General features: G+C 39.0%; 1 protein-coding gene across 4 annotated transcripts in view; it reads right to left on the bottom strand.

Annotated features, from left to right (window-relative positions):
* DIAPH3 (diaphanous related formin 3) overlaps window positions 1-22,245 on the bottom strand; it is a 488,058-nt gene that overhangs the window by 444,760 nt on the left and 21,053 nt on the right. Inside the window, exon 2 of one of the 4 annotated variants that reach the window (XM_021697835.2) lies at window positions 17,395-17,427. The exons of the other annotated variants lie outside the window; for them this stretch is intronic. Within the exon in view, the coding sequence (XP_021553510.2) occupies window positions 17,395-17,427 (33 nt within the window). The remainder of the gene's footprint in view (window positions 1-17,394; window positions 17,428-22,245) is intronic. 4 annotated transcript variants of the gene reach the window in all.

Genomic DNA, 22,245 nt, shown 5'->3' with positions numbered 1-22,245 from the left:
GCATAACTGTATCTTACGCTGTTTTTGCCATAACGTATATATTGACTTGTGCTGCTCATGGCAACCACTAGCCATGTGGAGTTGCTTAAATTAAGAGTTCAGTTTCTTAGTTGCAATAGCCACATGCCAAGTCCTCAAAAGCCACATGTGGCTAGTAGCTCCCATACTGGTAAAAGCACATATAGAACATTTCTATCATCACAGCAAATTCTACTGGATAGAGCTAGTATAGTCCAGGAGAGAAATGTGATACAAATACTGAATTTAAAGAGGACAAGAAGTCACAGTATTATTTCACAGTATTACTTAAAGAAATAGAATTTCTTTAAGTAAGATACAAAGATAATGTTTATCCTTCAAAACAGAATTTTAAATTCACTGTGAATATACAGCCTAGGAAAAATGCCATGTACTACATTCCATGTGGTCCATCTAACTGGACCTAATTAGGAAAGTACTAAGAACATGACCGCTTCCAGTAGGATTTATAAAGGAGTCACAAAATACCACCACCGCTCTCATCCTCATAACAGAAACAAGCCAGAAAACCTCCCAAGTTACAGTTGTTTCCAACCCATCAGGGGGATGAGGACATAAGGAAACCCGGAAGGACTACTGGGAAGTGACAAGCTGCTTTGATCCCCGACAAACAGTTACAGACTAAGAAGTTAAACAAGGATAAAAAAAAAAATAACCAGCAAAATTTTTAACTACTGACAGCATGGGTTCTGGCAGGAGAGACTCAAATTCCAAGGAGCCCCAGTCCTGAAGCAAGTCTACACCCACCTACTGACACTTTCCCTCAGGCCTTCACCAACTGCATGGGTTAATCCCCCAGAGGCTGGAGGGAGGGCAAGAGGTCCTGAGGCATGAAGTGTCCCAGGTGGCCTCTCCCCATGCAAAGAGACTGCCCTCCCAAACACTCTGAATTAGGAAAAAAAAGACGGGAGAGAAGCCCTAAAGACACATTCTGGCCCGTCAGAGAATCAGTGATGGCTGCCACTGAAGGCCGGGGTCAGATACCAGGTCAGCGAGATCTCCTGAAGAAACCGAGCCAGAAATGGAACTGAAAACACAAAGAACTCTACATTAACCATGGAAAGGGCATCAGAACTTTAAAGCAGAAAGAGTTATCCCAGTCTTGAAAATGAACAGTTCAGTCTTAAAGCCAAAAGCAGAATGCCAGAATCTCATTCGTGCTAAGCGATCCTGAAGGCCCAGAGGACACTAATCAAACTAAAGCAGCCCCTTTGCCAAGCCCAGCTCAACGAGACATCACACGGACTCAGTCCCCCATTCTAGCAGCCTGAAGAAAGGTACACTCTTTCGTAGAAGTATTATTTCATTTCCACAGTATTCAAATGTCTACCATATAATCAAATACTGCTAGATTCACGAAGGACCTAGGAAGTGTCACCCAGAGCCAAAGAGAAGCAGACCTAGAGATGGCCTGGATGATGGACTTACTGGTCAGATCACCTCAAAGGGTATTTAGAAAAATGCTGAAGAATATAATGAAGAGCAGACACAAAGTAGGACATGGGCAATTTTAGCAACAAAGTCATGGAAATTATTCTTAAAAACACATTAGAAATTTAAATTGTACCAACAAAGAATTCATTAGATGAGCTTCAGAGTAACCTGAACACTGCTGAGAAAAGAACTGGTGAACTTATACCCAGACCAACAAAAAGCACGCAAACTGAAACACCACAGAAAAAGGGAAAGAAAAAAGAACAGAGCAACCAAGAGCTGTGATACAACATGAAGCACTGTGATACAAGTGTAACGGAGGACCAGAAAAATAAAATGGTACTGAAGACCTAGGTCAGGAGATAATGGCTGAAATAACGGATTTTTTAGGAATCAATTCATGGCTACCAGAAGCGCAGCCACTGAGGAAGAATACCAAGACAAACAAGCCCACACCTAGGCACCTCACAGTCAAGCTGCTAAAAATCCAAAGTAAACGGCAAACCATAAAAGCACACCCAGACACATGAAGACACGATCTACACAAGATCAAAATGACACAAATAACTCATTTCTCCCCAGAAACTATAGCAAAAGACAGTGGAAGGGCATCTTTGAAGGACTAGAAGAAAACGACTGTCATCGTGGGATTCCATATCCAGTAAAAATATCTTTGGAAAATAGAAGCAGAATGAAACACTTTTAGACAGCCAAAACTTGAGAGAATCGGTCTCCATCAGACCTGTACTACAAAACATGCCAAAAGGAGTTTTTCGGCTGAAAAGAAAAAAAAAAAAAAAAAAGATACCATATAGAATCCCAGATCTATAAAACGAAGAACAGAGATGTTATTCTATCAGATGTTTATAATTTTTAAAAAAAAAGACTATATTCAACTCAAATTGAAGAATAATCAAGTGGGAGAGACAAGCATATAAAGAGGCAATTCCATATGGATATAAAAAACATAGCAAGAGGTACGGACAATGAATTACAGCAGCAGAGAAAAGAACATCAACTCATCAACATAAATACTCCTTTACTTTAGAAATAACCCAGAAACATACAATTGTCTCCACGTGATTAGAGGTCCCAAAGTGAGTGACCCTATGTACCGCAGTACCCCAATTCTTGATAGTTTTAAAAAATGAGACCAAAAATTTAAGAAATGGGACTGGTTCCTCCACCTGTCTTCTGAATCACTACTTCATTGCTGTAACTTCTCTACAGAGAAGATCAATTCCTGAGTGTTAAACCTATGCTGACTCCACACACTCCACACACACACACACACACACAACTTAATATGTTAAACTCATAATGAAGTGAAATTAAGCAAATCATTAATACAACATCAATATTATAAATGTAAACACATCAATGAATGGGAATAGTAAGCGTAAGCAATTCACAAGCTAATTTGTGAATCTCTAACCTAATGGTTCCATCAGTGATAGTTATCAAAAAATTTTAATTTTCGCCACAAACCAAAACTTTCTCAAGAAGATCCTCTCAAAGTCATTGAGCCCCTTCTGTATTTTATGCACTATGTTAAGAGCTTGAAAGGTAGCATCAGGCTGAATGCATTTGTTTAATTTTTACAATAAGGAAACTGCCTGGCTAAATAATAAATATAAAAGTGTTTTGGAGCTCGTCCTTTAACAATTTCATAGTATTTAACTTCTACAACCGCATAAATGAAAAAAATTCCATTATGTTTTTAGAAGTAGAACTGCATTTATATCAATAAACAGCATCATAATTGTACAATAACAATAAAATAGAATGAGCACACCTCCCCCATATGCTTAGCACCTAAACTCTGGGGGAAAGTTGGATTTTATTCAAGTGGAAAACAATTTCACACATTACCACTAGGATAGCTAAAGGCAAGGTAGGAAAAATTAGCACAAGGAGCCATAGGAGAAAAATACATACGATCCTCCTATGCTAGAACAGTAAATTCAATTTGTTGAATACCTCGGGCTTACAGTAAAAGCATCCCCAGGTACATGATGTTCTACTGAGCACTACAGGTAGATTCCTATAATCAGGGCACTAGTGACAAAGCTAGATGCAAAATGAACTTTACTATCAAATCATTTTAAACATTCTAAGGTTTTTTTTTGGGGGGGGGGTTGGGAAGGGGTTTGTTTTTGTTTCAAGGGAGGATGCTTGTGACTCCATGCAGAAATGGTGGGGGGGTGCCGCGGGGGGTGAAAAACACTCCTAATTTATCTTTCATGGAATTACTCATACAATTTGCTTGAAGCAAGGTACAATGGAACCCAAGAGCAAAAGTTTTAAATGCTTCTGTCCATAAATACACAACAGAAATCCCCGTTACGCAGACTAGAAGTTGGTTATTCTGAATTTGGCAATTTGGGAGGTTTCCCAATTTGTGCATTGCATAGCTACTTTTCATTTTACGTGAATTCTCTTAAAGTTGAGCTAAAAACACAACCCAAGAAGGTGAACCACACCAATGACTTGCCTTTGTTAAAGAATTGGTTAAACACACAGAAGACAGAGAGAATTCTATTTTAATGCTATTTGGAGGTGGTACACCACACTTAATTAATATGGCTTCAGCTGTGTCTGGGTGTACGGAGTTTTATAAATTAATATCACTTATCTTCATGGGAAGTTAAATGAGCACCCTACTGAGTATTATCTCACACTGATAATCAGTAATTACAGTTTAAATAAAATTAATTAAACCAAAAACAGGCTCTATAAAACTATCTGGATTTTAAGCTGTAGTATAACACTGTAATAGTGACAAAGTTCTATTACAGGGTTTTAAATACTAACAGCAGTGGTATTTTTTTTAATTTAAAACAAAAGGAAGATACTGTAATTATTAGCCATTTTAAATTTGAAAAGCCAGAGAAAGTATCCTAAATGTACTTCCTTAGAACCTCTAAGAGTACCTATTTTCATGCAATCCAAGAGAATTAAGCAAATAAAAGTTCATTGTAATTATAAGTCAATTCCATGTGAATGCATACCTGAAATCCAGAAAAAAATTACTTAAAATTATCTACCAATTTTCATGCAATCCTGTACTATATTTAAGAAGATGGGGTACTTGGGTGCCTCATTCAGTTGAGTGTCCAACTCAAGTCATGATGGGGCGAAGGGGGGGGGCAGGAATAGGGGGCGGTAGTGGTGAGACTGAGCCCTGCATCCAGGCTCTGCGTTCAGCAAGGAGTCTGCTTACTGCTCTCTTTCCCCTTTCCCTCTACCCATCCCCGTTGTGCTCTCTAGAATTTTTTTAAAAATGAGAAAAAGGGGGAAAAAAAAAAAACAGACCTATAACTTCATTACTAAACAAGCAACTTGCTGATTAAAAAACTGGCTCCAGAGTCTCACTTCTAAATCCTGCCCAGCCACCTGCTTGCTATGTCACCCTAACCAAGCTATTTAAATCTTCCATGATAATACCTATCACGGCAAGTTGTTTCCTATTGGAAACGAAACTGCTTCTCACCTTTCAGCTTTGGGCTGAAAGGCCTGAAATGCCTTCGGTGACCACTATCACGTGGATCCCCATACTCCCCATTATCACTGCACATAGGTTATTCCCTTTTTATGTCCTTTCATAAGACTATAAAAACATGTAATCTCTTCATTTATTTTGAGAAGGGTGACGGTCTCCTTCCCACTAAAATATAAAGGCCATGATAGACCAACCATCAATGGTCTTAGTCACTGTGGTAGCCAGTCTCTAAGACAGTCCCAAATAATCCTGCCTTGTATAACCAGTAAGATACTATGGAAATTATGGAGTTTCCAAGACTAGATCATAAAGACCTCACAGCTTTTTGTCTTGCTCCTTCTTGGGTCACTCAGTCTGGGGTATGCCAGCTGCCACCCAAGAAGACACTCAAGACCTAAGGGTAGGTCCACATGGCATGGAGCTGAGCTAAAGAAACTAAAGAGGCAGAGAAGCCTCTTGCCAACAGCCATGCCAGTGTGCCATCTTGGAAGCCCAGCTGAGCCTTCAGATGACTTATATAGCCAACAGGACTAATAGCTCCTCAGAGATTAAGACTTTTATATACTCTAGCCAACATCTTCATTACAATCTCATGGGACTCCAAGCCAAAAACCACATACCTAAGCAACTACCAAATTCCTGCCCCCCAGAAGAAGTGCAACTAAACATTTGCTGTTTTAAGTCACTAAGTTTTGGGGTAATTGTTAACATAGCAACAGGTAACTGTTAAAGTCACTGTTGTATGTTCAGCCTATAGCACAGAATCTAGCAGAAAGCTAACGATCCATTAACACGTGAAGGTACAAGTGAATGAGCAATTACTGGATAAAATACATAAGATACAGTACTGTCCCTGAAGAGGCTCACCACTTGAAGGAAAAACAGAAGCTACTGAAGGTAAAATACACAGATGCCCCCAAGAAAAATCATAAGCCAAGTAAATTAGCAACAGATAGTTATAAGTGATTCTAGGGTGAGGGAAAATCAAAAGAGGCTTGGAAAGAGGATACATCAGGGAACCCTGTGAGGCTGACGGGAGAATTATGGGAGAGGACACACGTTGACAGCCCAAAGACATGCTTGCCTGTTTCCACAGTCCTTACTAAAATGGTGGGGACATCAGTATTACTAAGATTGAACATGGTCAGTGAGAAATTGGCTGCTCATCGTTGCAGGTGTGAAGAGCTAACCATCCCAGTCTGAGGCCACAATCCTAGCACTCAGTAACAATTCCCACCAAGCCACCCACTATTGCACTCGAACTTTAATAGCCCTCAGTGTTAGAAATGGCCCTTCCTGGCCTTAAATTTAGATTTTAGTGAAGTTATAAGACGTTCTTTAGCCAGAGGTTTTGACAAAGTTTACCATCACCCCCCAGAAATGTACCTACCTACAGTAATTTATTCACATTTAAATTTCATAAGGTATCTTATTAAATGATAAGCATACTCACTAGATTAAAATTCCTTGAAAATAAATTACAATACGCAGTCTGTCTTCTACAGCCAACTATCACAGGGCAGCCAGTGAAGACGCCCACATAGGAAAGACCAGAGGCCCCCAACAACGATCAGCACCAACTTCCCAGTCAGGCGTGAACACCCTATAAATGAATTCTCCAGCTCCATGAAGGCTTCACAGGACTGCAGCCTGAGTCAACGTCGTGCTTAGAATCTCATGAAAGACGTCAAACCAGCACTATCCCGCTGTGCTGCTTCCAAATTTTAGACCCAAGAAACTGAAATGTTATTGTTTAACCCACTCAGCTTTAGGATAATTATATAAACAGAAGACTAATACAGAGCTCCTCATAGAATACTTTTAAATGCCTAAAATAGATATAATTATAACAAAAACTTATGAAAATATTTTAAAATTTTATGGTAATAGGTCTTCATGAACTCATTATATAACATGCGGTAATAGGAAATCTAATTTCAACATAGTGTTGAACACAAACCACCTTTTGAAGTACCTCCAATAACTAACATGCTTTGAACATATGTTTTCTGTGGTAACCAAGTCACAGGTCAAATCCTACTGTGTGTGTGTGTGTGTGTGTGTGTGTTTGGAATTTGTTTTCACCTATATTCATAATTTAAAAAAAACAACTAAGTTTTACTTAAAGATTAATGAAAATAAAGATTTAATCTTTTTTCCGTTCAAGTTCAAGGACACCATGAATTTTACTACCAAACCCCTGGTGGTCCATGGCCTGCAGTTTAAGAACCCCCTGGTAGGTCTAGAATAACAGAAAGAGGGGTTGAAAGGTAAACAACTCAAGTTCTAGTGCCTTTCACGCATTAGTGGCAGAAACTACATACAAGACCTCAAGTTGAGGCCAACCAGGAAAACTGCACCAGAAATGCTCAAAGAGAGCTGGAAGCTTTTGAAGGAAGAAGCCAACAGGAATGTAAAGCCTTCAAAGAACATCTAGGTTTCAATTAGAGCAAGAAGGAAAACATTCAAAGACAGGCTTTGACTGCCAATGGGCAAAGTGGGAAGGCTTGAGAAGACTGGAGGAGTTGGGAGAGGAATGTCCGAGAAAAAGAATAAATGGACCTGGATAGGGAGAGAAGCATCTAGGTGCAGATATGGATTGACTAGGACTTCTGATGTTGACTTAGATCAACAGAAAAATCGTTTGAATTGTAGTGACTAATGAAAACAAATAAGGAAACAAATCATGAAACCATATAGACCGACTCTTCTTAAATCATCTTCTCTCTGTCCCGACTGCCACTGTCCTACCTTGGGACACTTGGACAACAGCCATAGCCTCCTCACTTGCCTCTAGGTCTGCTCTGCCCCTCTACCCCCAATCACTCTCTGAGTTACTCTCTATACGGACATCATTTTGATCTTCCTGAAATGCAAATCCAATCCTGTCCCTCACTCCTATGCTTAAAACATTTCAATCTTTGCATCCCCATTACTCAGAGAAGGACATTCCAATCTTAACATGGCTCAACAAGGTCCAGCTTAATCTGAACTGCACCTTCTCTCCAATCTCTTCACCACTCCACCCCGCTTACACTGTAGGATCCAGATGTAATGAAAATGCCAGTCTCTTAAATGTGCATGTTGTTCCTTGTGCCTAAAACCTATCCACAACCACAACTCCTATCCCATCCCCTTAATCTGGGTCATTTCAACTCCATCTTCAGCTCTCAGTTAACTACATCTTAGGTAGGAGCCTTCCTGACTCAAGACTAAGCAAGATGCCCAAAAGTCTGGTGTCTGCCATTACATAGTACGAACACTATTCTGAAACTACCTCTATCATAGGTTTACTCAACCAGGGTGTAAGTCCTTGAGAAGAGGAATTATTTTAGTCACTACTGGACCTACTCCTGGAACTTAGCATTGTCCAAAGCATATAGTGGGTGTTCTATTCATTTTTGGTAAGTGAATAATAAATAGCTCCCTATCTTCCATGTCTGGGATACAAGCCATTGCTTCTTGCTTTGCTAATTCCTTCCCAAAAGTATCAGGAAGAACTCCAAGTGTCATGCCTTTTATATATTAAGAATAACCTAGACTCTTACCAACACTGATCCATTGAGTATTAGTCCCCTAGACTGAGAACCTTGAGTTCTGTAATGCAACATCAGGTGGGAAGAATATCCACTCAAAGGAAAAGACAATCACTTAAAAAGAATATTCAAAACAACCCCAGTTATACCTACTCACATCTTTAAGTATAATTCTAATTTCTTGTGTGAAAATATTAACACTATATACATAAAAGGAAATATAAATTAGCTCTGTAAATATTATACTTTTTAGAAGACATAAACGAGTAACACCCATAAACAAAAGTCCTCCAAAAACATCAACAATTGCTTTCTACTTGCCAACCCAACATTTCCATTAGGAATCCATTCAGTTAGTATCCAGTAAATAAAATTATCAGAGTAAAAAATTACTACAACTCCCGCCAGCTTAGATTCCAACTTGTCCTTCAGAAGTAGCTGAAAGGTCATGTTCTCTACCAAGTCTTCTCCCAACATCAAAAATGACCTTACCACTTCCAATGAACCCTATATACAGAGCCATGGGCCTAGGACAGTATTAGTATATACCTATACAACTGTAAACTGTATATATCTGCTTCCCCATTGTTCCCAGATGCAGAGGCAGTCATATCTATCTTCGTATTCCTATAGGAGTACTAACTATTCAAATGCTTAATGAATGAAGGGATAAAAGGATGAATAAACAAATCTGCACACCCCACTACATCTTAGTATATTCAACTCTGAGAGCTCTTGATCTTATTCCCAAGTTTCTACTGATTTGAGTAGGAGCTCTCTAAACTATCCCATAAATATTTAAAGATTCTAAGACAGTACTTAAGTGTTACTACTGAAAACCTAAGTACAGGAAGCTCTAATTAACTCATATTAATGGGCTCAGAAAGGCTCACCTGACTTAGTGAATAATTTAAGCTTATAGAACTTATTTGATGTATTTTACCACATACATTCAGTTGTCCCAGTCCATGCTGGTTTATCTACTTTACACAGAAGAGTTTCTTTTGAATATATCATTTCAAAGAAAAACTGGAAAATATCACTCTGTATTATTATTCATGGTTTTTAAACTTACCAAGGAAATAGAAGTTCATAAAAAGTTTTATGTCCTATTAGGCCAATAAGAAAATAATTTAATTCTTTTAAATTAAGTTTTTTTTAAGATGATTTATGTTCTATTAACTGACTTGCAACTGAGGCACATAATCAGATAAAATGATTATTTACTTTCATAAGTACAATGTCCAATTTAGCATATATCCCACAAGGGAGGTCACATCTAGGTAGGTCCAAGAATAGCCTGCGGGTAGACAAAATGCAGTCCTGTCAAGCATATGCCTCTGGGCAACTCATCTTCGAGCAAACCAGTCTCACAAAACACACTCAGGAACATGCTGGAGTCGTCTGGTAGCATTTACATCAAGTTAGTCACAAGGCCCACTGAGAACAGGGAAAACTTCTCAAAGCACTCATCAGAACCCACACCCAGGTGATATCTTCAATGGTTCTAAGACCACATTCCTGGTGGGGAAATTTGAGGGGAACCAGGAAAGCCCGCAGTTTTATCTGGGAGGAAATTGCCATTGCTAGATTTGTGAAGTGGCTTCCATACAGAGTTTTTCCATGTCCTTCACAATTAAAGGGAAAAAAAAAAAAAAAGACACTTATTCTTTACCTGTTGACATCTCTTAGTCACACACATCACTAGTCCTTCGGGATAAAGGTTTCTCAGTTTTATTTACTGGAAATACTAAAAATAACTCATTTCTAATCATAGAAAAGTTCTCAGAATATGTTTTTACAATTATAATTCTCAGAATTAAGATCAATGACTAGGATACAATTTTTCCTTATCAATTTAAAGGCCAGAAGTCTCATAGAAATGGCTTCAGGGGGAAAAGCAGTCTGGAATCAGTCTGCCATGGTTTTTTCTCACAGCCCCCATGACATTGAACAAATTATTAAATCTCTCTTGCCTCAGTTTCTCCATCTTTCAAAATGGGAATGATTTTCACAACAAGCTTCTAAGGGGGGTATTAAGTATTTATAAAGCTAACATTTAGAACACTACTCAGCACATAACTAACAATTACAGGGTCTTTATGTTGACTAAGAAATGCCTATCAAGTTAGAGAGGCAGGGTCCTACCATAAAGGCCTTAAAGGCCATATTAAAGAGTGCAGGCTTGACTTATAGATAACTGGTGCACCTAAGCAGTTTCAAATGAGGTGAAATATGGTCAGATATATAATTTAGATGGGTCAGCCTGCTGTGCAGGAAGTTGGCTTTTTAGGGAACAGAAAGTTGCTTGAGAATCCGGACAAGAGATAGGAAGCCTTGTGCTCTGATAGAAGGAACTGAGAGAAGGAAATAGATTCAAGAAATCATCAAGAAGCTACCTTCTAAGAGAATATAGGAACAGAAACAAGCTTAAGAGGAAAGAAAGTCAAAGGTTTCATTTGGGGCATGTAGAGTTTCAAGTATGGATGAGACAACCATATGAAGGTATTCAGTAGGACAATGCAGTAATAGGTCTCAACTTAAAGGTCATAGACAAAGACATGGACTAAGGTGATAACCCCAGGCCAGTACTATATACAGAGGAGAGCAGTGGCTGCAGGAAAGAAACCTGATAAATAATAGTTTAAGATCGGCAAAGGAGGAGCACCTGGGTGGCTCAGTCGGTTAAGCATCTGCCTTCGGCTCAGGTCTTGATCGCAGGGTCCTGGGATCAAGTCCTGCATCGGGACTTGTGGCTCAGCAGGGAAGTCTGCTTCTCCCTCCACCCACCCCCTACTCATGCTCGTTCTAATAAATAAAATCTTTAAAAGAAAAAAAGATAGGCAAAGGAAAACCACACAAAATAGAAAAGGTCATAGGGATACAAAAATCAATAAAGTTTGTGTCCCACAAGCCAAGAAGTATTTGTTCAAAGAGGAAGGCAGTAACTGTATCAAGTATAGCCAATAAGTCTAGTAAATTTCCAAAGACTGCAACTTAATGACTATTACTGGGGATAAAAATAGTCATTTCATAATGATGAAAGATTTACTACAATCCCAAGTGTATATGCACTTAATTGCAGAGCTTTAAAATATATGGAGCAAAACAGATAGAACTGAAGAGAGAAAAATCCAAAATTATAGTTGGAAACTTCCCACTGCTCTCTCAATAACTATTAGAACAAGCGGAAAGAAAAATCCAGAATATATGAATAACACTGTCAACCAACAGGATTTATAGACCAATTCTAAAACAAGCAGAATGCACATGTAACATTCACAAAGATAGACCACATTCTGGGACAGAGAGCAAGACTCAGAAAACTAAAAATGATTGAAGTCGCACGAACTATGGTCCCTGGCCACAAGAGAATTAAGTTTTAAGTCAGTAACAAAGATCAGGAAAAGCCCTAAATATTTAAAAGTTAAACACAGACCTAAATAACCAATGAGTTAAAGAAGAAATCAACAGGAAATTAGAAGATATTTTGAATATTCAGAAATGATACAGCTAAAGTAGCTCTCAGAGGAAAATTTATAATTTTTTTTTATATTAGGAAGCAAAAGCCTCAAATTATGCACATTTCTACCTTAAGAAACCATAAAAAGATTAAGGCAAAAGGAAAGATAAAAACAAAATCATCATCCAGAAATTAATGAAACCTAAAGCTGGTTCTCTGAAAAGATTAATAAATTTGACAAATCTCTACCCAGACTAATCAGTGGGGAAAAAGAAGACAAGTTATTTATCAGGATGAGAAAGGGAGAAATCATTACAGATCCTACATTTAAAAGGATAAGGAAATATCACAAACTGCCAATTCAAAAATAGATATGAAAAAATTCCTTGAAAGCCCAAGGCCCACTCAAGAATAATTTGAATGGCCCTGTATCTTGTGATAGACATTACAGGAGAGGAATGGCAAATAAGCACAATAAAAGATACTCAACATTAGTATTTAGGAGAAACAGTTTGTCAGTTTCTTATAGTCATAGTTACCACTTGATTCCCCTTCCAAAATGAAAACATGTCCATAAGAACTGTACTCAAATGTTTGCAGCTTTATCAATCCCCAAAAACTGGAAACCCAAACTAGTGAATATATAAACTAGTATTACCAAACAATTGAATACTACTCAGTAATAAAAAGAACAAATTTCTGATACACCCATAGCACTAGAGGGGTCTCAAAAGCATTATGCTAAGTAAAAGAAGCCAGACACAAAGGCAACATACTAAGAGATTCCATTTATATGAAATCCTAGAAACTGAACTGTGTAGTTCAGAAAGCAGATTCATGATTCCCAAGAGCCAAGATGGCGGGGGGGCAGGGATTGACTGCAAAGGGCACAGAGGGAATCTTTTGGGGTGATGGAAAGCTTTTATATCATAATCCTCATGTAGGCATGATTGTATACATTTGTCAAAATGCATCAGATTATGCCCGTAAGATTGGCACATTATGTTGTAAGTAAATGCTTCCTCAAAAAAAAACAAAACAACGCATGTTCCTATCTATACCACGAGTATGGTAAATGCATAGTTCTCCAAGCATTTCGGCAGTAGTTCTCCCTTAAAAACCTCCATCACCAGGGATACCAAGTCTCCAGAGAGAGAGGAGTCCTGCGCAGTCACACTGCTAGTAAGTGGCAGAGCCAGCACCCGAACCCAGATTTCCCCTTTCAGCTACATGTCATAAAGTGAAGAGCAGACACTCGGATAGACCAGAGGACGTCCTCTGGTTGCTGTCTGGGCCAAGGTCTGTTTTCAAGTTCTACTTGTGAGCCACGTGTGGGACAAGAAATCAATGTAGTGGATTCGATCCGCACCCGCAACTTTTTTTTTTAATGGAAGGAAAGAGTGGAAAAGAAAAGATCAGAGTTCACTATGCTCAGAAACATGAAATGGTCATATATAAAACTGTTTCAACTGCAGGGGAATTTATATGTGTACATGTGCTGGGCTATAAAAGGGTACTTCTTATTGTAGGTCCCAGCCAAGAAAATTTGAAAATCATTGCTGCAGGTCACACCAGAGATTACGACAGTAATACTGGCTGCAGGAGGGATAAAAGAGACAATCAGTACAAGCCCAACACTTGAGACAAATGGTTGGGAGGGACGGTAAGCAAGTCAAAACGACTTCTAGTCAAAATGCAAAAACACTCTGTGGACACACTGATGGAGGATTCAGCATTGTGTCGTCCACGTTCAGTTTCTTGCTGTTTATCTTTCCAATCCCGGCTCCCTTCACTGCCCTGTCTCAATCTTTTTGTCTCTACAAGGAAAGCGCTCTTTTTAACCCAGGCATAGACAATGGATGGTTGTAAACTAAATGACTTTTTCACCTTGGATTGCACTTTATACATCATGAATGCTCAGATACTTGTAGAACAAACACGGTTTCAAGTATATGAACTCTGACCAGGGATCTGAACACTACAGCAATACTTCCTTCCTGCAACTGGACAGTGTCGGTGAAATCCTGACTAACTCAAGAAATAACCTTGAAATGTGAAGTATTTTTGTAGGCCTTCAACAAAGCAACTTAAATGGGGTTTTTAACATTAATGCTTCCCAGAATGTTTCAACTTAATGTTTCTAAAATACTCTCATTCAAAAAAGTGACTACAGCTGACACCATTTTATGCACCTTCTCTCAAGTTCTACCCAAAACATGCTATTCTCACATTAAAAAGTTCTAAATTGGAGCGCCTGGGTGGTTCAGTCGGTTAAGCATCTGCCTTCGTCTCAAGTCATGATCCCACCTCTGCTTGCTGCTCCCCCTGCTTGTGCTCTCTCCCTCTCGGTCAAATAAATAAAATCTTAAAAAAAAAGTTCTAAATCAAAAGTACACATGCAACATATATGTTGTGGGGTGGCCACCTTTAATTAGAAAACACATTGTCAGCACATATCAAAGCATCCATGGCAAATGCTCCCCTGAGCTCTACCTCACCAGAAACAGTTAAACAGAGGCCCCAAGATAACCAGCTACCCTTTCCTCCCTCCCTCCATGTTCTGCATTGGTCTGTGAGCATATAAGGCTCAACTACAAATGCATCACATCACCCTGTCTATACGTTGGGAAATATTTTTAAAAGGGGTTAAAAAGGGACAAATGAATGCAGCAGTTCAACACACTTCAGCCTAAGTGAAACTCAAAACTTTATGACGAAAGTAGAGATGGTATAATTAGTCCTGCTCTACAAGTGATCAAATTGATTGATTTGCCAAGGTCAAAGAGCTAAGAGTTGAAGTTCTGTCTTTCAACAAGAGTTTTCTGATTCCTAATCTAATGCTCTTTCCACACTGCATCAATGAGTAAGGTTTGCTTTTCAGCGTGTCTTCTTCAAGATAGCCAGGCTTCTTCTCTAAGCTCCACAACAATATATCCAGCTGCCTGAACTAGATGCCTGCTTGATCCTTCCCTGGACTTAAGCGCTGGCCTACTCAAGAGCCAGGCTAAAGCACAAGAGAGGAAGCGAACATCAAGAGCTGGGGAGACAGTAGTTCAGTCAGCTGGTCAAGGGGAAAAAGGCCAAGAAGGAATCTAGAAGAAAGAGTCATGTGTACATCGAAGATAAAGGCAGGGGCAAGGCAACCATCAGTGATCCAGGCACGTGGTCAGAAAGTCTGACAGCAAGCTCTTGTCAAAGGTTTTTTGTTTTTTTTTGTTTTGTTGTTAAAGCTTCTTTACCCTATGCAAAGGCAAGAGTCCATCTCTGGAAAGCCTAACCAGGACCAAGCCATCCCCAGGTCCAAGGAAACCACAATACTAGGCAAGTAATCAAAAACAGGGATTCATTCTTTTATTCCCTCAATGAAAAACTAGTGAAAATGCTTACCATGTACCAGACAATATACCTGGAAGTAATGAACACATTGTCTCTTCCTTGATGTTTAAACTGGTGAGAAGTTCAGAGAGTGATATACTGCTTTGATAAAAATACCACACAAGGCACTCTGGTAACTTCCCAAAAGTTCTGACCTTCCCAAGCCCGATTACAAGGATGAGGGGAGAGCAGGAATGGAGGCAGAAAGGAGAGAGAAGACTATAGTCTTCACTGAGGAGGAGCCTATTTACTAATGTAAGATCAGAGTAAGATGGCTTCCAGAATGACCTGCAAAAGCCACTCTAGAAAAGAAACAGGCCTATTTCTAGAACTTAGGGTAGAGGCTGTGGGTTGGCAATGTGCAAGGTCAGTCATAACGAGGGTAAGAGCGGCAGCTCAATGAAAAAAGGAAAAAAAGTATGGTGCCCATAAAATATGAACAAACCTCACATGTCCTAGAATAGCATTCAGCAATAGAAAGGAACAAAGTAGTGATCAAGCTACAACACAGATAAACCTTGAAAACATTATGCAAAGTGGTCTTTTGTGACTAAATTCTTTCATTTATCATGACTCCATTCATAGGAAATGTCCACAAGTGGCAATCTGCAGACCAAGTAGCCTGGCCATTGCTGAGCGCTGCCAGAGTTGGGCGTGAGTGGGGAGTGACTGCTTTTAAGTAGGAGGTTTCTCTTTGGGTGATGGAAATGTTCTAAAACAGATTGTGGTGATGGCTGTATAGCTCTGAATAAAACCATCCAACTGTACACTTTACATGGATGAACTATAGGCTATATGAACTATATTTTAACAAGACTATTACAGATCTACCATTGTATATTTTCATGGATGTTCAAACAAAAAAATTGCAGATGGTTTTATTGCAGTCATAAGCAGCCATTTGAAGGCTAAGTCAGCACAGTAAGCATATGGGTTCGGAACTTTGTGGAACAAGAATGAAGCCACGGCTGCACCACTGGCCAGCTGCACATAGCTGGGAAAACGGCTTACTGAATCTAGCTGACCCTCGGAACAACTGAGTGCTAAGACGAGGACAACATCTACCTTGCAGGGTAAGAAATGACATGTCCTCTGTGTAAGCACTCCATAGCACTACAACTTCCTAAATACTATTACATGAAAAACATTATCCAGAAAAGCTTACATCAACCTTCTTAGATATTATCCAGAGGAACAAAACAGAACATTCTATTTCTTCAGTCCTGCATGTCAAGATCTACATCTCATTCAGCTTCACATGTCCACCTTATCCAAGTACCCAAGATGGTACTTTGGATAACAGGAGTGCTAAACATTTTTTTGAGTGCTTACTATGTTCTAGGCACTCTGTTTCATATTAAAGGTAAATTCTAATTCAAAACCAGGTCAACAGGGCACTGTGCTTGGTCCTATTAGGTTTTTTTATTATTATTGTTAATTTGGGCCTTGCTGTTCCTATCCTTTATCATTAGCCAAAAGTTACACTCAAAAATCTATTTTTCAAAAACATGTACTTGAATATACAAGAATCTGTAACGGTGATATAAAGTGTTACTTATAAGCAAGCCTATTATCAACAGACAGAATAGGAAGGAATGCTTGGTTGTGTTTTTGAGCAGTATTTTTTTTTTAAAAAAATACATGCATGAGATTTTAGTCTGGTTTACTTTAATTAGCAACTACATATTTCAAAAAAGCTGAATGTCTTTAGCTATTTTTTTTTTACCTCCTTCTGAAGTGTGCAATTCATCCCCCAAAGAATGAGAGCTGATTTGAATGACTCAAAGTTGACTAACAATTTGTAATTAAACAATTTTTTTAAATTAAGATATCAACTAGTTCCTTTTACTATTTAAAAGCAAAAAATGTCTTTTTTTTTTTTTTTTTTACCAGTTCTGCCTCTATTTTAGCACTATAAAAAAAAACAGCACATTTCCAAACCATGCAGGTTTTCAAGCAGTTTCAAAGGTGTTAGCATAGCACGCTATCCACATTACATGGTTAGTTAAGATTCACAACAAAAGAAATGTTGAGCATAACCTTACCATATCATCCGTCAGGGTCCTAATATTTAAATGCTGCAAATGAAAGAAACCAATCACATCAGTACTTTATAACAGTTTTTTAGTTAATATTTAAAAATTCTAGTGCTAAGTTGAACGTAATTAAATTCCTGACAGTCTAATAAAAATGAATTATACATTGTTTTAATCACCTTCTCAAGAAGATGGACAAAAGGTACTCTGTATGTGTAGTTTCAAACATTTCCCAAGATTTCTTGGACTTGCAAACCTGACAAACTAGAAACCTGTGCTACAATAAACATGTTCCCGATTAACAATATTAGTTACCAGTAAGTATATGGACTTAGGACACAATGGATATGGAGATTTAAAATGTGAAAAAAAATCTGAACCATAGGACAGTGAAACTTTAAATCTACCATTAGCATGCAGCATAGTAGATAATGAAGTACTTTGCTGGCTTAATTAACTTAAACAATTCTAGTAACGAAGAGAGTACTGGAATGACTGCATCTTTAACATCAGTCTGATTTATCACCAGTGGTGACAGTAGACACTTTTCAATTTCATTGCTAGCTTCTTTGAGAACCCTTTTGATTTCCCTGCTAGACAAACATAAGGCCACCTTAAAAAGTGAATAAATTAGTTTCTTACAAAGTGGTGTTCAAAAGAAAAAGCATTTAGGGGGAAAAAGGCGGCCAGAAATCTAAGTTTTATAAATTCTGGAGTCAGGCAAGAGTTTGTATTCAAGGAGCTGGAATCAATTTCCAATGCTCCCTCGTCTTATTCAGTAGCATTAGACCATTTAAAAGGGCAGAAAAAGGGTCAAGTGCATTCCTAAATAGACCTGATTTTAGAAGTATAAAAGAACATGTGTCAGCATTCATCATATAACAGCCTGAGTGGCACTAACTTCAACATGGACAGAATGAAATTTTTCATGTTTGTATACTGGCATACACCTTTATTAATGCTCATCAATCTATCTCAGTGATGATCCAGATTAAAAAATTGTACAAAGCAAATCACTCTCCCAGATTCTCTTGTTCTTTGACCAAGACATTCCTTCCTCTAGGGCAAGGAATACAGTAACTAGAGGGGCCCAGAATGAGCTTTGTGTATAACCAAAGCTGAATAACTGACCACACTTAAGCCACACCACTAGGTTCTAGCCTAAACACTCTGTTAAATTGGGAACAAAGAAGGGACAGTACTGAACTAACAGAACTAGTATTTAATTCTGGGCTAGAAGTGGTCTTCAATATTACCTTCAGCCTTTGAAAATAACAAGCACAGAAGTCCTTACAGGTGGGTAAACTCCTGGGCAGAACGGTTAAGATTTCTGAATACTTAGGGCCACAGTCACCTCCCAGAGGCCATTACTAGAATTAAACGCCAGCAAAGGGCTCGCAAGTTCACAGAAAAAGGAGTAGAAAGACTGTGTGGGTAGAAAGCAGTAGAAAGACCCCTCCTAACTGCCCACTGTTATGTACCAACTTCCCGCCAACAGAGATCTCCAGCCCATTGCACATGGTGAACTCATCTCTATTCTTCAGCCAGAGATACCGCCCCAATCACAACAGGCATCACACCTGAAAGGGGTCGTTCCGCATTCCTCTCACAAGACTAGGAATAGAGCCAACTACCAACACAAGGGCATTCTAGGTGGCCTGATCTTGAAAAGTAAGGCCAAAGACAAAGGATCCGGCTGGAATCCCGTTTAGAAAAGTACGCCACGGTAAAAAGAAAACACCTTCTTCAATTAAATAGCCCCAAATACCAGTTTGAGTTGCCTGAGGAAAATGCCATAAAAGCAATGTCGAGAGAATGGAAAAACAATTTTAAACCAGAGCAGAGCCCAGGCAAGATTGATTATTTAAAGACTGCATAAAAGGTACAGAAAATACAGTACCAGACAGGAAAAGTCGGGGGGGGGGGGGGGGAAGTTACAGCATGCAAAATACAGAAGATGTAAATAGCCAGAAACTATTTTTTTTTATAACTTTGAATGCCTAAAGCTGCACAGCCCTTTCAAGTTAGAGTTGGACTCATAACTCAGAATATAACAGTCACCCTTATGTAGAAACAAGACATGTAAGTTTGTTTTTTGTTGTTTTTGGTCATAAATTCTTTGGATCCTTAAACCAGCTCACTGAGAATCTAGCTTTAGTGGCGCCTGGGTGGCTCAGTCGGTTAGGCGTCTGCCTTCAGTTGGGGTCATGATCCCGGGGTCCTGGGATCGAGCCCGGGGTCGGGCTCCCGGCTCAGCAGGGAGTCGGCTTCTCCCCTGCTCCTGTGCTTGTGCTCTCTCATTCTTTCAAATAAAATCTTAAAAAAAAAGAATAGGTGACGAATTATGACAAAATTATAATACAGGGGTAAGAGAACTCAAAAGGATCCAAGTGAAGGAAGTTCAACAGTCAGAGAAAAGCAAGAAGCCAGTTCCTATTCCTTCTCTGGAAAGCACTCGCCTATCAATTCTCCCCACTACCCACACCACGATCCAGAGAAGCCAGTAGGGCAGGAAATGATGGCAAATTCAAGGACCCACGACAGGACCGCAGGTAGTGACCAACAGAGCAAACAGCTGGAAAACGAATCTAAAAATTTTGGTTCCTATATCAAAACAGTGAAGCCAGAATAAGTTTCACTTCAAGATTTAGCTTTCAAAAAAAAAAAAAAAGTTACATAGCTATTTGTTTACACGCATGCAATCTGAGACTACTAAAGACCTGTCAGCATTTAAAAATTTAAGTAGGTCAAAGCATGAATAATTGCCCCTAAAAACTGAAATGTCCAATCCATCTACTTCGAACATGACCCAAAGAAAAAATAGACACTATTTTTTAAATGTACAGTTTTATCAAGTGGTACCCTTCTGTAGGATGTTTGCAAGCTAATATTAATTCAAGTTTTCTGTGAAGTGGACATTACATCAACATTTAGATCACAGACTTCTGAAAAGTCGAAGGGGTAGGGGGAGAGGAAATGATGGACATAAAACCCGGAGATAATTCTGCGGGGTTTCGGCCTTCTTGTAGTAAATATAAAACTACAAGGGTGACATCCTTAATTAGAAAAAGAAAAGAACTTTGTTATAAAAAGTTACTGCCTTTATACTGCTACTCGAGGTACTGTTTATATGTCGGTTAGCCAAGACACTTAAATGTAGTTGTTCGTTTTATAGCTACGAGCAATGCTCTTTACTCTGGCTTCTGCTTGGGGGAAATAGGAACTGCACCCATCAATCCAGCTCATGAGTAGCATTTGCTGAGACCCACACCAAGAAGGAAATGGAAACGTTCAATGGAAGCAGATAGGACCACTTCAAAAATAACCTAATAGAAACTTTTAGGATTATATTTGTATCTCCACATGCACAGAAATGGAAAGCATACAGTTCTAGACCTACGAAAACATTCATACCTAAATGTGATTTTGTGACCTTTAGTTACATTATTTGGTCTCTGATTGTATGGTGTTATAACACTTTATGGCAACGGGATAAATCAAACTGGCAGTAATTTCAAAAACAGTTCTGTACACAGAACAATTGGTAAATGGTTAAGGTGTGGTATTAAAGCACATTAGGGCTCCTTTCCTGAGCCAAAAAACTCACCTTTCTTCCTGTGTTCCTACGTTGCTCAATTTGCTAATTCTACTTTCTCCCTAAAAAGGAGCACCTCATATAGATAAGGAACAATGTTTTCTGCTAATGACAGTTCCTAGGATGGATGGTCAAGAGGATCAATCTGGAACTGAAAGACAAAAAGTCTTTATAGGTTTTTTTTTTTTGGATCCTATGTTCTTTTGAAGAATAAAAAGGTAGAAATACAGAACAGAGGTCTCTATATTCGCATTTAAGCAAGGCATCAAAACCTTTACTGAAGACCGTACATGCTGTCAAAAAAACAGATCTAGAGCTTCAGAGCACTGTAAGAAATGCTGTAAATATCAAGAGGTCCTTCCCCAACCAACTTAGTTTACAAGGAAATAAACAAGACCAGATAAACTATATAATACAAAGCAACATATAAACCAAAGGTCCACATACACTTAAAAAAAGATTCTAAGCTATAGCCCAAGACTTTTGGCCAATTTTATATTTCCTTTCATTGGTTAGCACATTGGAACCAGCAGGGAGCAAAGGATCTGTCCATTCATGTCATTAGTTACATGGCAGTCACCACCAGGTGTCAAGCTAGCAGGTCTGATCACTGTCAAAGCCAAACAACATTTAAAAAATAATTTTTAGCTGTTGCAATTTCATCAATTTACATCCTTTAAGTAGGTCATTATGAGGAGCCACTAATGAGGAAAACCTGTAAGATTAAAGCCTCTGAAGGCACCTAAGACCCAAATTTCATCTCGGCCACCTGGTTTCACCTTGTTTGTGTGCACTAGGACACACCAAGATTTTCTCTGTGAGAGAAAGGACAAGGTCTCGGCTTCTCAAGATTCTGATTCAGTAGGTCTCAAGTGGGGCTTAGGCACCCACAGGTTCCAGGGGCCCTGAAGACAATTTGGCCACCAGCCCAGGACCCGTGAGAAATCCCGCTCTGCACTCCACCACCACCAGCTGCGAAACAGCCCCTCAGCCTGCACACATTCGAATCTCCTGTTAGGTGGCTCACTTGAAAACCGGGGTCCCTGAAACAAGCTAAATGAAGAGTACAGGTAGGAAGTACAAGCCGTTTTCAAAGAAGTGAGTAAGACTGAGCTGGTACAATTGGGACAGACACCAATTAGTATTGTTTTATGAGAATTCAACACTCTCGGCGGGGGGGGTGAATTATTGCATCATTTATTCAAATGCTTAGTCTATCTCTAAAGGTACAATAATTCCACCTCATAAGTATAGGTTTAGTACTG

The sequence above is a fragment of the Neomonachus schauinslandi genome, chromosome 3 (genome assembly GCF_002201575.2).
Source record: "Neomonachus schauinslandi chromosome 3, ASM220157v2, whole genome shotgun sequence".
In the NCBI taxonomy this organism is placed as follows: Eukaryota; Metazoa; Chordata; class Mammalia; order Carnivora; family Phocidae; genus Neomonachus; species Neomonachus schauinslandi.
The sequence above is the reverse complement of the archived record's forward strand: the minus strand, read 5'-3'. Positions and strand labels throughout refer to the sequence as shown.